The sequence below is a fragment of the Pelobates fuscus genome, chromosome 7 (genome assembly GCF_036172605.1).
Source record: "Pelobates fuscus isolate aPelFus1 chromosome 7, aPelFus1.pri, whole genome shotgun sequence".
In the NCBI taxonomy this organism is placed as follows: domain Eukaryota; kingdom Metazoa; phylum Chordata; class Amphibia; order Anura; family Pelobatidae; genus Pelobates; species Pelobates fuscus.
The window spans coordinates 94880383-94895981 of NC_086323.1; the positions used below are offsets into that span (position 1 = coordinate 94880383).

The 15599-nt window shown below is 45.7% G+C and overlaps 1 protein-coding gene across 2 annotated transcripts in view; it reads right to left on the bottom strand.

Annotated features, from left to right (window-relative positions):
• Positions 1–1194: 1194 nt before the first annotated feature.
• LOC134568007 (solute carrier family 26 member 6-like) overlaps positions 1195–15599 on the bottom strand; it is a 67214-nt gene continuing 52809 nt past the window's right edge. For both annotated transcript variants that reach the window (XM_063426224.1, XM_063426223.1), the window contains exons 16-19: positions 10901–11038; positions 3684–3875; positions 1809–1863; positions 1195–1697 (exon numbers count right to left, since the gene is read on the bottom strand). In XM_063426224.1, coding sequence (XP_063282294.1) covers positions 1510–1697; positions 1809–1863; positions 3684–3875; positions 10901–11038 — 573 coding nt within the window. In that variant the 3' untranslated portion in view covers positions 1195–1509. The remainder of the gene's footprint in view (positions 1698–1808; positions 1864–3683; positions 3876–10900; positions 11039–15599) is intronic.

The window sequence follows — 15599 nt, forward strand, 5'->3', positions numbered from 1 at the left end:
AGTGGGATGTGAATCAATTTCTGTATAAACAATATTCTCTGTCATTCCTGTGAATTACTACATTGCCCTATGCTGAGTATTTTCTTTTCCAGACATCTGGGAGAACCATTACAGGGTATTTTTATTTTCTGTTTTTCTTACTAAAGTGTGTTCACCACTTATGGTTTCATATTGACACATATAATTTCCCTCTCCACTTTTTTGTTTGGTTTTTATGTATCTTAGTGGAAATTAGTGATTGTTTTCACAGTGGAATATATCAGCACAAAACGAAATATTTATAGTGGCTCTTACTAAACACTTGCTCTTATTGTTAGTGTGCATATCATATTCAGTGTATAGTGAATGCAGTGTATGTGTGTGTGTTCAGTGAATGCAGTGTCTGTGCGTCGTGGATGCTGCGTCTGTGTGTCGTGTATGCTGCATCTGCGTGTCGTGTATGCTGCGTCTGTTATTGTGTCATGGATGTAGTGTGTATTGTATGCAGTGTGTGTATTGAATATATTGTCTGTGTGTATACTGGAGGCAGTGTGTGCTTGTTTATTGGATGCAGTGGCTGTGTGTCGTGGATGCTGTGTGTACAAAGGCTGTGAGGGCAGTGTGTGCTGGTGACAGTGTGGGGGTCAGGTTTGAGAGTGACAATGGTGGGAGGCAGGATGTGAGTGTGACAATGACAGTGGTGGTGGGTAGGGTGTGGGGGTGACCGTGTATGGGGCAGGATATGAGGGTGACAGTGTGGGGGGCAGGATGTGAGGGTGACAGTGGTGGGAGGCAGTATGTGAGGGTGACAATGACAGTGTGGGGGTGAAAGTGGTGATGGGCAGGATGTGAGGGTGACAGTGTGGTGGTGACAGTGTAAGGGGCGGGATGTAAGGGTGACAGTGGGGGGCAGGGTATGAGGGTGACAGTGGGGGACAGGGTGTGAGGGTGACAGTGGGGGGGGGGGGCGGGTATGATATGTACATGATATGTATGAGGCCCGTGCATACATATATTATATATATAATGAACATATATACATATATTATATATATAATGTGGGTTAATATTGAAAACCCACTACATTTTTACATTTACCGAGAAGTAAAATAAAGAATATGTGACAGATTTTGTTTATACCAGCCTACTGTATACAACATGGCTGCACTGGACGTGCAGACTTTAGAGTTAATATGTATATTCAAGTAAGCATACATTCTTATCATTTTTACTTATGTCAGTGTCTATTCCATGGATATATATGAAGGCCAACTAAGAACCTGCTGGCAGAGTTGGACTTTCCATTTGGGGGTTATATGCATTTAACTTACACCTCCAATACAGATAGCACTCCACTCCCACCAGAAAGAACCTGTTTAAGAGTTGTGTACTTGTTTTGGGAACAACCTAAGAAATAGCACTTTTTCAGAATCATGACTACCCCCTTTCCTGCTAAAATGAAAAAAAGGTCCTTTTGTACTTCTGAAGCCACAATGTTCTCAGATATGTTAATTAGTGATGGAATCATTTTCACTCTTCTCTCAATGGTGACCTATCTTGGAGAGTTGACATAGCAAGAATGTCCTGTCCATTCTCGGTGTGCTGCTCTGACTTCCTGATGATATATGTGATCGCATCTTGAACTGTAGGAAATAGCTGACCTTTGGAGATTGTGCTGCTGAAAAAGTTTCCCACTTCCAGATGTTTAATAACTGATGCTGAAATCAAATCAGATACATATTTTTTTAATTAGGTGAATCAGGAGTGTTCTAGATTTAGTTAAATAGGGAACCTACATTGATTACACACTAATGGATACTTTTCCTTACCATGACATCCAGCAAGGTAAACTTTCACATCAATTTCTTGGAAATCACGGAAAATCTTGAAGAAAAAAATACAGCAACAGCAAATTGAAAAATGTTTAAAACTTACAACGTTGTAAAAAAAAATATTACATTTTATATCTTTCATGTCAAATATGCTTTGGTGTCCAGTAAATAATAACATTAAATTATTGTGACATACCAATAAAATTGGTTTAACCCCTTAAGGACCAAACTTCTGGAATAAAAGGGAATCATGACATGTCACACATGTCATGTGTCCTTAAGGGGTTAAAGGGACACTGTCGGCACCCAGACCACTTCATCTCAATGAAGTAGTCGGAATGCCATGTCCTCCTTAATTTAACTGCAAGTGAAAACATTGCCACTCTACAGAGCTAAAATGCTTCTACTGGTTGTCACACTAAAGTCGCTTCTGACTTCCAGCCCCTACTGGAGGCATGACCAAGGCAGCACTTACGCAGTTCCTTAGTCATACCAATTCATACCAACAAAGAGTGGAAGTGATAGGCTGAAAGCTGTCAGCTGACACCACTGACCAGTGCTGCTCAGGTTAAATGCCTTCTATTTAGCCCAGTAGCACAGAGGGATAGGCTGCTGTGAACTCTAGTTTTGCATTAAACTATTGGAAATAGTTTAACATTGTTTAAAAATGTCCTGACTCCAGACACTATGAGCACTTTAATGAGATGAAGCAGTACAGTGCCCACAATGTCTCTTTAAAGGAATACTGTAAGCTGGTTTATCTCATTTAACTGGTTATAGCGTGTGGAGTCCTCTGGTGTCATCATTTAATACAGAATTAAACAGTTTTCAATGTTTATATGTTTTAATGCTAAACCAGAGTCCCTGTGCTTCTCTAGTTAATGAGGAAGTATTAGCCTGAACAGCAATAGGTAGCTGTGATTTGCTGAGAGGGTCAGATGACTGCTTTTAGCCTATTAGAGCTCTAACTGAGGGTATGAAGGGTATGACTACAAGGAAGTGTGTGCCTTAGCTACACCTCCAGAAGGGGCCAGACTCTACGGCTCGGTGATGGTATCTAGTGGAGATCAGGAATACCTTATTTAGTGTTAAACTGCTCGTACATTGTTTAATAATTAATGGAGGGACAGTGCTAGACTCTATAACCAATTCAAAGAGATGAAATGCTTATGTTGTCTACAGTGTCCATTTAAGTAATAAAAATATGGAATTATGATTAGAAAGGTTCCTCTTTTAAATTCAGCAGATACATGCAAGAAGGCCCACATGCATTCATGGCACATAAGGATATTCAGAGTTATAATAATTAATATGGACATTATTAAAAGCTCATTGTACCAAGAAGAAATCTGATTGTTGCTCTGGATTCAAGAATATTTAAAATTTATTTCAATTTATGGAAATATTGCTTGAGTATTTGTAATTTGCTTAATTTTATTGACAGCAGCATCAGGAATTTGTGGAAAGTTTAACCTGATAGAATTATTAACATGTATAACATACACTTCCAGGATTAACCTTCCACCATGCACATATGCAGGTCTCCCAACTGTAACACTTTTACCATGACAGTCCCTATTTTAGTCAATCTAGGTTCCCTGATGCCCCACATCCAGGAACACCAGAGAACTGTCCCTCAGCAGCAAAGTGTGAGTGCCTCGTTAGACGCACTCAAACTGTGTGGCAATCACTAAGACCATGCAAAGAGAGCTTTAGCCTGGAGTGCTTGAGGCCCACTTCCCAGGCAGGCCCTCCCATTATGGGCATCGTCATTGACTCCCCCGTGAAGCCCACCCACACATCCAGATCTAATGCCTCCCAATTTTGGGAGATATGCAAATGTGCCTTGCACACATTGGCTACAAGACTTACGTGTTTTAGAATCTTTATGCTGACAGTGTCTATAAAACTGGCAGTACTTAAATCCAGGATAAGGGAGTGAAAGGGACACTTGTCGGATCCAAAGAAGTCTGGAGCAGACTCTTCTAGAAGTTCCACAGCAATTTCTTTGGCTTCCATGTTTCCAGCAGCAATGTCAGGGGCAAAAGGCTTCAGTTCATTTTCCTAGAAGAAAAATTTACACAGTGACTCCAATGAACATCACAGAGTAAGTCACTTTATTATATGAGGGTAAGTGTTAAATGTTGTTTATTGTTAAACCTATATGGGGAGGGGAATACTAACCTCCCATAGGCTTTTCATTGTTGTTTTTCAACATTTTAATGTATTGATTTATTTTTTACATTTTAGGCTGGATTATCTCCATGTGGTTAAAAAATCAAGTACTCAAAATGTTTTTTATTAGCTCAGTGTCACTCAAATATGAAAAAGGTAGCACATATCAATGAAGACTCTTATATAACCTTCAATTAATGGTACCAATGAGTATTTGATAATTCCCAGATTTTACTAGTAACATGACGTAAAGTCATGATTTTATTAAAGACACGGAGGCGAGTATTATGCATAACTCTTTCTTTATTTCCTCAGCAGCAAAGATAGAGGAATATAAATATTGTCAAAAAATGAAAGAAAAACTGTATAGGCATAACGGGTAGCCAATCACATGGTAGAGGAAGTGGCTATATAAGTCCTGTGTCTCCCACAATCCCCCTCTTTCTTGCGAAAACCGAAGACCAGGTAAGAAGAAACGATGTCCCACTTGATCAGCACAGGAAACAGGAACAATGCGACAACATCAAGCTAAAAAAGACAGAGAAATATGGTAATTTCCAGACTCAAAACTGTAGACTTACCAAACAGCATCATAAGTAGTCACAAACAAGAAACCGGATCCTGAAATACAAAGGATATATAATTAGTGAACATAAAAGACGTATCAAACCATCCAATCATATCAATAAACATACATAATCAATACATAATCAATACATACCTATTGAACAGGAAAAAATCCGTAGAGTCTCAAGCATCTCGTATCCCCATTCCACACCGGGAGGGCGGGAGGGAATAATACTCGCCTCCGTGTCTTTAATAAAATCATGACTTTACGTCATGTTACTAGTAAAATCTGGGAATTTTATTAAAGACACGGAGGCTCATATTATGCAAGTTCAAAGCTGTGCAACTATTCGAGATGCGATGTGTTCAATAGGTCTGAAATAGAAATCTCTAAAAGTCGATTCTCTGGACCAATCTGCCGCCCGCATGATATCCTCCAGACGACATCCGACCGAGGAGGCTTTAGAAGCCATCGCTCCCCGTACAGAATGGGGCGTAAACACAGAGGTGTCTATACCCGCAGAGGATAATAGTTCACGTATCCAACGTGCCAGGGTAGGTGTAGAAACCGGTCGATAAGGTGACTTGAAAGATATGAACAAATCGTGTAGATCAGCAGAGCGAAGGGAACTCGTGACATCCAGATAAACTCTGAGGCAATCCACCGGGCAGAGCGCCGGACAGCCAGGAAACCTGGGATACGAAAAGGACTTGGATGCAGATTTAGTCCTCCTGGATATATCAAAAGTAACACCTTCTGGGGTGAATGCAATGGCGTCCCAATCCATGGCCCTGACGTCAGAGACCCTCTTGCAAGAGATCAAACAGAGTAACATCACCAACTTGGATGACAGGCGCTTCAAAGACAGCTCCTGATTAGGGTACCATGAGGAGAGGAACTGCAACATCATGTTAACGTCCCAAAAGGCAGAGAAGCGAGGCCGAGGAGGACGAGCAAGGCGGATACCCTTGAGAAGACGACATACAAAAGGATGCCTGCCGACAGGGGAACCATCCAAACCCCTGTGTCCGGCCGAGATAGCCGAGCGGGAGAGGTTAATCGTGCGGTACGCCTTGCCTGAGTCAAACAGGGACGTGAGGAACTCTAGGATCAAAGGCAAAGGGGCAAATACGGGATCCACTGCCCGTTCCAAGCACCAACCAGACCACGATCTCCATGAAGCCCGATAGGCAGTTCGAGTGCCTGGGGCCCAAGCGTTATCGAGGAGTAGGAGAGTTGTCTGCGGAACGCCTGGGACAATCCAAGGTCCCCTGAAAGGAACCATGCTATCAGGGGTAGCTGGCGTTGTAATACTAGTTCGTGTGGGTTCCCATCCGGGTCCAGAAGGAGGTCCTGGAAGATTGGGATCAACCGAGGATAATCGATCGACAACTCCATCAAGCGGGGAAACCATGGTCGAGATCTCCAAAGCGGGGTGATTAGCGCTACACAACAGTCGTGGCGAACCAGTTTCGAGATCGTGCGCGCTATCATGTTGAACGGAGGGAATGCGTATAGCAGGCCCCGTGGCCAGTCTTGAAGGAAGGCATCGGTCGCCACCGCTGCCGGATCCGGCCTCCAGCTGAAGAACTTCGGTAGCTGAGTGTTCAGACGAGATGCGAACAGATCCATCTGGAACTTTCCCCACAACATGTCCAGGCTTCGGAACACCGAAGTGTGTAGACGCCAATCTCCAGAGTCTCTTAAGTGTCTGGAATTCCAATCCGCTCCCGAATTGTCTAGTCCCGGGATGTGTTCCGCTGTCACCGAGACGTTGTTGAAGAGGCAGTATTGCCAGAAATCTTTCGCCAGAATTGCCAACATCTTGGACTTCGTACCCCCCAGGTGGTTTATGTAGCGGACCGCTGATACGTTGTCCATCTTGAGGAGAACGCAGCAATTCGCCCGTCCTGGGGTAAGGCTGCGGATCGCGAAAGCTCCAGCCAGGAGCTCCAGGCAGTTGATGTGCAACGATTTCTCCACGTCGGACCATCTGCCTCCTGTGGAAACGTCGCCACAACGAGCACCCCAGCCGTGTAAGCTGGCATCTGATTCGATCACCACGTCCGGGATGGAGCCGAAGATGGCTCTCCCATTCCACGCCTCCATGTGTGCTAACCACCACACCAACTCGTCTCTGGACTCTGCGTCCAAGCGTATCCGAGACTCGTAGGAGTGACCTGACCGAAGGTGTGACCCTTTGAGTCGCTGGAGGGCCCGGTAGTGTAGTGGGCCCGGGAAGATCGCCTGAATAGAGGCCGCGAGAAGGCCAATTACTCTCGCCAGCTGTCTGATGGACAAATCTGCGACGCGCAGAGCTCTTCGAATCTCCTTCTGAATGGCTTTCACTTTGGAACCTGGTAGGAACAGGAACTGTTGGACGGAGTCCACTCTGAACCCCAGGAACTCTATGGACTGTGCGGGATCTAGGACCGATTTGTCCCAGTTGATCAGGAAACCCAATTTCTGTAGCAGGGTGGTAGTCCATTCCAGGTGTAGAAGGAGATCCTCCTTCGATTGGGACAAAATCAGAATGTCGTCCAGGTAAACAATGAGGCGAACCCCTCGGGTACGGAGGAACGCCACCACAGGCTTCAGAAGCTTGGTGAAGCACCAGGGGGCCGAAGAGAGCCCGAAAGGCAGGCAGGTGAAACGCCAACGCCGTCCGTGCCATGTGAAATGGAGATAATCTCTGAATTCTAGAGCAATGGGGACCGTGAAGTAAGCGTCCTTCAGGTCTAGTTTGGCAAGCCAGTCCGACTGGCGCAGAAGGTCCCTGAGGCAGTGTATACCTTTCATCTGGAAGTGTTGGTAACGCAGGAAGGCGTTGAGGGGACGAAGATTTATTACAGGGCGAACTCCGCCTCCTTTCTTGGGCACTAGGAACAGATTGCTCGTAAAGCCTTTGGCGGCGAACGGCAGTTCCTCTATAGCGCCTTTGGAGAGCATCTCTCCGACCTCCGCGGAGATCATCTCGTCTTGTTCCCGTGGAAGGGACAGTTCTCTGGGGGAATAAAACTGGACAGGCACTGAGACAAAATCTAGGCGATACCCCTTTACACACTGCAGAACCCAGGCATCCGAGGTGAGCTCCGCCCACTCTCGGTAAAATAAGGCCAGTCTCCCTGCTACCTGAACGGGAGGGAAAGAAAGGGTACTCACCGTAAGGACGTCTGCTGGTGGCACCGCTGCGGGGGTATCTGGAGCCCCAAGCCCGACCTCTGGCTGGGAAGAAAGGAGGGGTTCTTTGGTCTTGAAATCCCCGGGAGGGAAAAAAGGAACCTCTGGTAGCGCGAAATGCGCCTCGGAAACCCCGGCCGGGTGGACGGTTCCTGCTACGCCCGGCCCCTCCAAAAACCTTAGGCGCGAACACACGTTTCATGTTCGCCTGCGCCTTGTCAATCGCCGTGAAGGTCTTGACATACGACCCCATGTCTTTAACGAAGGAGGTACCAAATAGTAAACCCTCTTCAGTCGGGTCAGGCTCCGCCACAGTCATAGTGGCCAGTTTAGGGTCGATTTTTAATAATATCGCCTTACGTCTCTCCGCAGATATCGCCGTATTGGCGTTCCCCAGCAAGCATATGGCCCGTTGGACCCAACCAATGGCCACGTCCACGTCCAAAACTGAATCCCCAGTTTTAGCAGTATCTAGAAGCTCATAGAGCTTCGAGAGGGGCCCCAGTGTGTCCAGGATCTTGTCCTGGCATCCCTTCAGGGAATTGTCAAGGCCCTTTTTGGGCTTCCAGCCCGACTTACCCAGGAACTGGGCAATCTGTGGGTCAATATCTGGTGTTTTACCCGCAGCGCCCGGGAGAGAAGGGCGAGGGCATTCGGCCCGCAGCTTATTGCGGCCTTCTTTGGAAAGGGGTGTGCGGATACGTTTGGCCACATACTGGGCAATATGATCCGGGGGGACCCATTCAGCGGACCGGGGGTGACGTAGGTCGTCTGGGTCGAACAGGGGGTTACCCTGAGGATCAAGAATAGTGTTGTCAACCCCGGAGGGGCCTAAGACTGGACCCCGGGTCTTGGCGGAGGACTCTGATGGGTTAACGCCCGTAAAGGGCAAATCCTCGCCAGACACATCATCATCACCAAAGGAGTCATACTCCATATAGTCGGATTCCTCCTCCACACTCCGGTCGGTATCCGACCCATCATCAAGGGCTCTAGCCCGTTTCCATAATCTAGCCTTTTTAGCCCGGCCAGGGGCTCTTTTGCGCGTGGGGTGCGCGCCATCTGTGACCGCCTCAAGCGTGTCAGTCATGGCAGGTAGAACCTGCATCGAGGAGTGGGAGCCGACGTGTTTGGACTTGGCCTTCGCCTTACGGGCTCCAGGCACAGTCTGAGCAGGGGAGGGGGACCCCACGCCCGTAGGGGCGGGGGAGGCCAGAGTAGGCAAGACCAGGGAGTGCATTGATTGTGAAAAGGAAGTAGTAACAGCTCCCATGGCCGAGGCAATAGCCTTCTGAATGGAGGAGGCCATAGTGGCTTCCAGCATGGCCTGAAATTCCTGGGAGGCCATAGCGCCCTCAGCGCTGTCTGAGTGGAAGTCCCCAGGGGGACCCACAGGCCCATCCTCCCTATCCTGCATGCTGCAAAGTTGCAGTGGGCAATTAAAGACTGTTAAATGACACTAAGGTGGATGAAGAAGAGCAAAGGGTTGAGTAACCCACAGAAAACGAAACACACAGACCGTCTAGCGTTCCCAGGGGACCCGGCAAAGCAAAGGTGACCGCACGGCAGCACAGGGGAAGGATCGAGGTCCGCCCAAGATGGCCGCCGCACGTGAGGGAAGGCGCACGCGACTGGGCACCCGGCGGGGGAAGGGGCTCGTGCACCCGATCCGCCGAGCCCGCCCGCGAGCGGGAAGGGATGCGTGCGCAGCCGTGGCCGATAACAGAGCGGTTGCGGCAAAAGCACAGAGCCGGGAGTCGTGCGGGAGCACGAGGGGGCTAGAAAAAGGCAGGTTACAGAAATCCCCGGGTAGGGGGGAAAAGCACCAAGGGGGTCCCAGGGGGAACGCTAGTGGTAACAGGTAACTAAACAACCATAAATAGTATACAATGAAATATCATACAAATAAACGATCATCGAATTTGAGTCAGAGAGAAACAAAAAGTACTTATCTGTCTGAGGAAGCAGCGAAGAAAGAGGGGGATTGTGGGAGACACAGGACTTATATAGCCACTTCCTCTACCATGTGATTGGCTACCCGTTATGCCTATACAGTTTTTCTTTCATTTTTTGACAATATTTATATTCCTCTATCTTTGCTGCTGAGGAAATAAAGAAAGAGTTATGCATAATATGAGCCTCCGTGTCTTTAATAAAATCCTGATACACTCTTCAATTCTCTATTACTTAAAAAGAGAAAAAATAAACTTCTATGATATCAAAAATTATACATCAAATACATGCACTGGAATGAATACACTTGAAAACAATTAGGCGCTGTATACCTGGAATAGCGCATTGTGGTCACTCTTTGCTACAGATGCAGGACTTGAAACAGTTCAATAATGTTAAGGCTTCTTTGCCATCCAAACCATCTCAACCCTCCCCCTGGAGATAGTCGACCACCAGCAAAACAAGATCACTCGAAACCTATCATGGGAATTTCCTCATTGGAAGACTGCACTGAGATATCCTTAGCTCAAATCAATGTATACCCCCTTAATTTGCTAATAACCAAGGTTCTAATAAAACTAAGAGATGGCTCCAATACACTACAAGTGACAAAAATGGCCACACATGCTAATGCTGCCAGAGGGCAAATAATACTTAAAATTATTGTTCGATTGAAAAAAACAAGTAAACAATAATTTGCGAATGTGCATCCTATCAGATGCATTCAGTCCCGATAAAAAAAAGTTTCAAATTGTCTCTTTGCACATATTCTGTATCCTATACTTTGTCTAGGGTTGCAATATGAAGAGCACAGATTTTAAATCAGGCAACAATTTCATCCACCCGAATGGTGCAGATTCGGTTGGGTTTACTGAATTCCAACGATAATTGGCACTATTAAATATAAGAATTGCCATTTCAGTTGAAATTAAGTAATTAGCGTTTTTTCTTTTTCCCTCTGCACAAAATTCAGTCTTTAGTAAACAAAATCCATCTGTTTTTGTGTTATGAGCAGTCATTTCGAAATCAGTAGAAAATTGTATCTTTCAGTTTTTACTAAACTCTATATTTTAACTTTTATTTTGTTTCAGGAGGTTTTTCGATGTACATCTTACTTTACGGCTTTGAAAATTTGATGAGCTGATTGACAAGTTAATAAATGTGTTGTGAAGGCTTGCTTAAATAACATGTGATTGGAAATACAGTGACTCACATTTTCGATTTTAGCTTCTCCTTTTTTCTTCTTCTTGTTTTGTTTTTTAGCTTCTTTCTCCATTTTCTCTTTTAATTTCATTTGTTTTTTTATTGCTTTTTTTTTTCTCTTGATGAGTTTGTCCACATCTACACCACACTGTAACCAAAAAATACAATGTGAGTGAAAGGGCTTGTTTAAAAATTAGCATTCATGATATATAATTAGTTTTAAAATCAACCTATTAGTTGTTTGTTTGTTTTTTGTACTCAATGTGATGTGCAATAGAAGTCTATGAAAATTAAACCCACACAGATGGGACAATTGAAGTGACATTGTCATGTGAATCTAGAATACGATGCATCACATATTTTTTTTCATATTTCACATTCATAATACAAAAATTGTACTACTGTAATATTGTAGTGGAATATTTCTTGACATGCAAGGTTCCAGGAATGGTAGGGAATAAATGGTGGCCTATAGAACAAAGCTTTTAACATCCACTGTGAGGTCAGTATTTCCATTTTTTTTAACTTTTAAAGCTAATGTTTGTTATGTCATCAGTGTGCATTGTCTTTTAATATGAAAAAGCATATGACTGAGAGGTCCATTTTAATCTCTTAGACCCTTTTTTCATCTGTGGAGGAATTAAAGCGGCACTGTCATGCCGAACTTACCTTTCCTCAATCTCTTCCTCTTCTCCCCCTCTCTCGGGATCTGTTCTTCTTTTCTTCCTGTCTTCTTTAGTTTTCTTTAAAATCATAAGACAAAGTAGGGACTCTTTGTCTTATGGAGGATTCCTCCGCTTGACCAGCTCTGACCAGCGGAGGAGCAAAGTGTGCTTCATTTCCGCTGGTCAGAGCAATTTTCCCATGATCCCTAGCGTTCCTCCCTGTTCCCACAATGCTTCCTGTCAGTACTGCCGAACGTCCTGTCACTTAGACAGAACGCCGGCAAAACTGCCGAATTGCATCCTAACAGAATGAGAACAGTTTCTCCATTGGTGTTAGGATGCAATTCGGTACTTTGATCGTATCGGAATTTCATTCTAATGAATGAAACTCCGATCCTATTCATTGCCGCGGCTGCATCTTGCAGCCGCTTAGTAGATAACTCCCTAATTCCCACGGTATCAGGGAGCTATCTACTAAAAGGCTGAAAGACCTGAATTGGTCTTTCAGACAAATTTACTAATACTAAGTAAAGATTACTTAGTATTAGTAAATAATATGCCCCTACTCGCTATACCGCGAGTAGGGGCATGTCTAGTAAGCAGTGAGCAGCCTATGGCTGCTCACTGTAAAAAAAAACAAAAAACTAATAAACACTCCCCCCCCCCACGCGGGAGTAAAAGATGGGGGGGGACCTAGTGTCCTCCCCCCTGGCCCCCACCCCTGCGCGGTGGGTGGGGGCCCTAATAAAACAATAAGGGGGGGGACCTACTGTCCTCCCCCCCGGCCCCCACCCCTGAGCGGTGGGTGGGGGCACTAATAAAACAATAAGGGGGGGGGACCTACTGTCCTCCCCCCCTGGCCCCCACCCCTGCGTGGTGGGTGGGGGCCCTAATAAAACAATAAGGGGGGGACCTACTGTCCTCCCCCCCGGCCCCCACCCCTGAGCGGTGGGTGGGGGCCCTAATAAAACAATATGGGGGGGGGACCTACTGTCCTCCCCCCCGGCCCCCACCCCTGAGCGGTGGGTGGGGGCCCTAATAAAACAATTAGGGGGGGGACCTATTGTCCTCCCCCCGGCCCCCAACCCTGTGCGGTGGGTGGGGGCCCTAATAAAACAATAAGGGGGGGGACCTATTGTCCTCCCCCCCGGCCCCCACCCCTGAGCGGTGGGTGGGGGCCCTAATAAAACAATATGGGGGGGACCTACTGTCCTCCCCCCCCGGCCCCCACCCCTGAGCGGTGGGTGGGGGCCCTAATAAAACAATAAGGGGGGGACCTATTGTCCTTCCCCCGGCCCCCACCCCTGAGCGGTGGGTGGGGGCCCTAATAAAACAATATGGGGGGGACCAATTGTCCTCCCCCCGGCCCCCACCCCTGCGCGGTGGGTGGGGGCCCTAATAAAACAATATGGGGGGGGGACCTACTGTCCTCCCCCCTGGCCCCCACCCCTGCACGGTGGGTGGGGGCCCTAATAAAACAATTGGGGGGGGGGGACCTATTGTCCTCCCCCCCGGCCCCCACCCCTGCGCGGTGGGTGGGGGCCCTAAATGAACACACCCCCCCATCAAGGTGACTAGGGGTCCCAAGCCCCTAGTCACCCACCCCCCACCCAAAACATTCTATCCCCTACCTACCCCCCTCACCCTAAAAATAGTGCGGGGGGAATAAAATAACTAACCTATAAAAAAAAAAAATTAAACTTACCATTTGACGTCTTCTTTTTTCTAAATTCTTCTTTCTTCAGCCCCCCAAAAGGCCAAATAAAAATCCATCATACCCGTCGCACTTAAAAAAAAAACAAAAAAAAAAACGAGCGCAAACAAAAATTAATCCATGTTCACCCATGGAGGGCACGAGCATACTGAGCTTATAAAGCCTTGCCCCGCCCTGCAATTAGGCTTAGAACACACTGATTGGTTGGTTTAAGCCAATCAGAGTGCTCTGTGTCATTTTACACAGCGTGGGAAAATTCAAAAGAACTTTCCCACGCTGTGTAAAATGACAGATCACTGTGATTGGATGGTTTTCAAGCCATCCAATCACAGTGCTCTGTGTCATTTTACAAGCGTGGGAAAATTCCAAAGAACTTTCCCATGCTTGTAAAATGACACAGAGCACTGTGATTGGATGGATTTCAAACCATCCAATCACAGTGCTCTGTGTCATTTTACACAGCGTGGGAAAGTTAAATTTTCCCACGCTGTGTAAAATGACACAGAGCACTGTGATTGGATGGCTTGAAATCCATCCAATCACACTGCTCTGTGTCATTTTACAAGCGTGGGAAAGTTCTTTGGAATTTTCCCACGCTTGTAAAATGACACAGAGCACTGTGATTGGATGGCTTGAAAACCATCCAATCACAGTGATCTGTCATTTTACACAGCGTGGGAAAGTTCTTTTGAATTTTCCCACGCTGTGTAAAATGACACAGAGCACTCTGATTGGCTTAAACCAACCAATCAGTGTGTTCTAAGCCTAATTGCAGGGCGGGGCAAGGCTTTATAAGCCTTGACCCGCCCTGCAGAGCTCAGTATGCGGCGTGCCCTCCATAGGTGAACATGGATTAATTTTTGTTTGCGCTCGTTTTTTTTTTTTTTTTTTTTTTTATATTGCGACGGGTATGATGGATTTTTATTTGGCCTTTTGGGGGGCTGAAGAAAGAAGAATTTAGAAAAAAGAAGACGTCAAATGGTAAGTTTAATTTTTTTTTTTACAGGTTAGTTATTTTATTCCCCCCTCACTATTTTTAGGGTGAGGGGGGTAGGTAGGGGATAGAATGTTTTGGGTGGGGGGGTGACTAGGGGCTTGGGACCCCTAGTCACCTTGATGGGGGGGGTCATTTAGGGCCCCCACCCACCGCGCAGGGGTGGGGGCCAGGGGGGAGGACAGTAGGTCCCCCCCCTTATTGTTTTATCAGGGCCCCCACCCACCGCTCAGGGGTGGGGGCCAGGGGGGAGGACAGTAGGTCCCCCCTCTTATTGTTTTATTAGGGCCCCCACCCACCACGCAGGTATATATGTATAGCCAGAGAAAATCAGCACTCCCAGGATTTGTATAAAAAAATTAAGTCTTTATTCCAACGGTCAATGTTTCAGTTCCGCTAGGGAACTTTCATCATGACAGAATACACACGTTTAAAAAATAGACATTGTTTAAATAAGGAAGGTAATCAGAAAAACTCACAGTTCAGATGTGCAGGGGGCTAATTATCCTTCCAAACGAGCGTCTGGGCGGGTGCAGGAAGCATACGTCTTTCTGTTCGCGCATCAGGTTACTTCCTGGTTGCCCGCGTCCTCCATCTCCATGGAGACGTCGGGCGCATGCGCAATAAGCACATCTGCTCTTACTGCAGCCACCCCTCGCTCGGAAGTAGGATATCACGCATCGTGTCAACAGATACACAGTTTCAATGCCCTCAACCTGCCAGATAGATACATATTCATTTAGATAGTGACATACAGGTATACAAATAAAACACTATTATTGTATATAGATAAATGTGATTACAAAAGTAATAAATAATAAATAATAAATCATACTAATATATATAGATACCATATTCCATGGCCCAATCCTTAATCAGAGTGAACATTATACCATTATACCATTATGCCTCCCAATTTAAAATGTACAATATATATAGAGTATTGTAACTTATTAAACCTCATGAGTGTTGCTTAATATGTGTTTATTTCTGATATATGTTACCAATAAAGTGCTATTATTATTATTTTAGAAAAGGACTATTGGGAGACATAATGGTATAATGGTATAATGTTCACTCTGATTAAGGATTGGGCCATGGAATATGGTATCTATATATATTAGTATGATTTATTATTTATTATTTATTACTTTTGTAATCACATTTATCTATATACAATAATAGTGTTTTATTTGTATACCTGTATGTCACTATCTAAATGAATATGTATCTATCTGGCAGGTTGAGGGCATTGAAACTGTGTATCTGTTGACACGATGCGTGATATCCTACTTCCGAGCGAGGGGTGGCTGCAGTGAGAGCAGATGTGCTTATT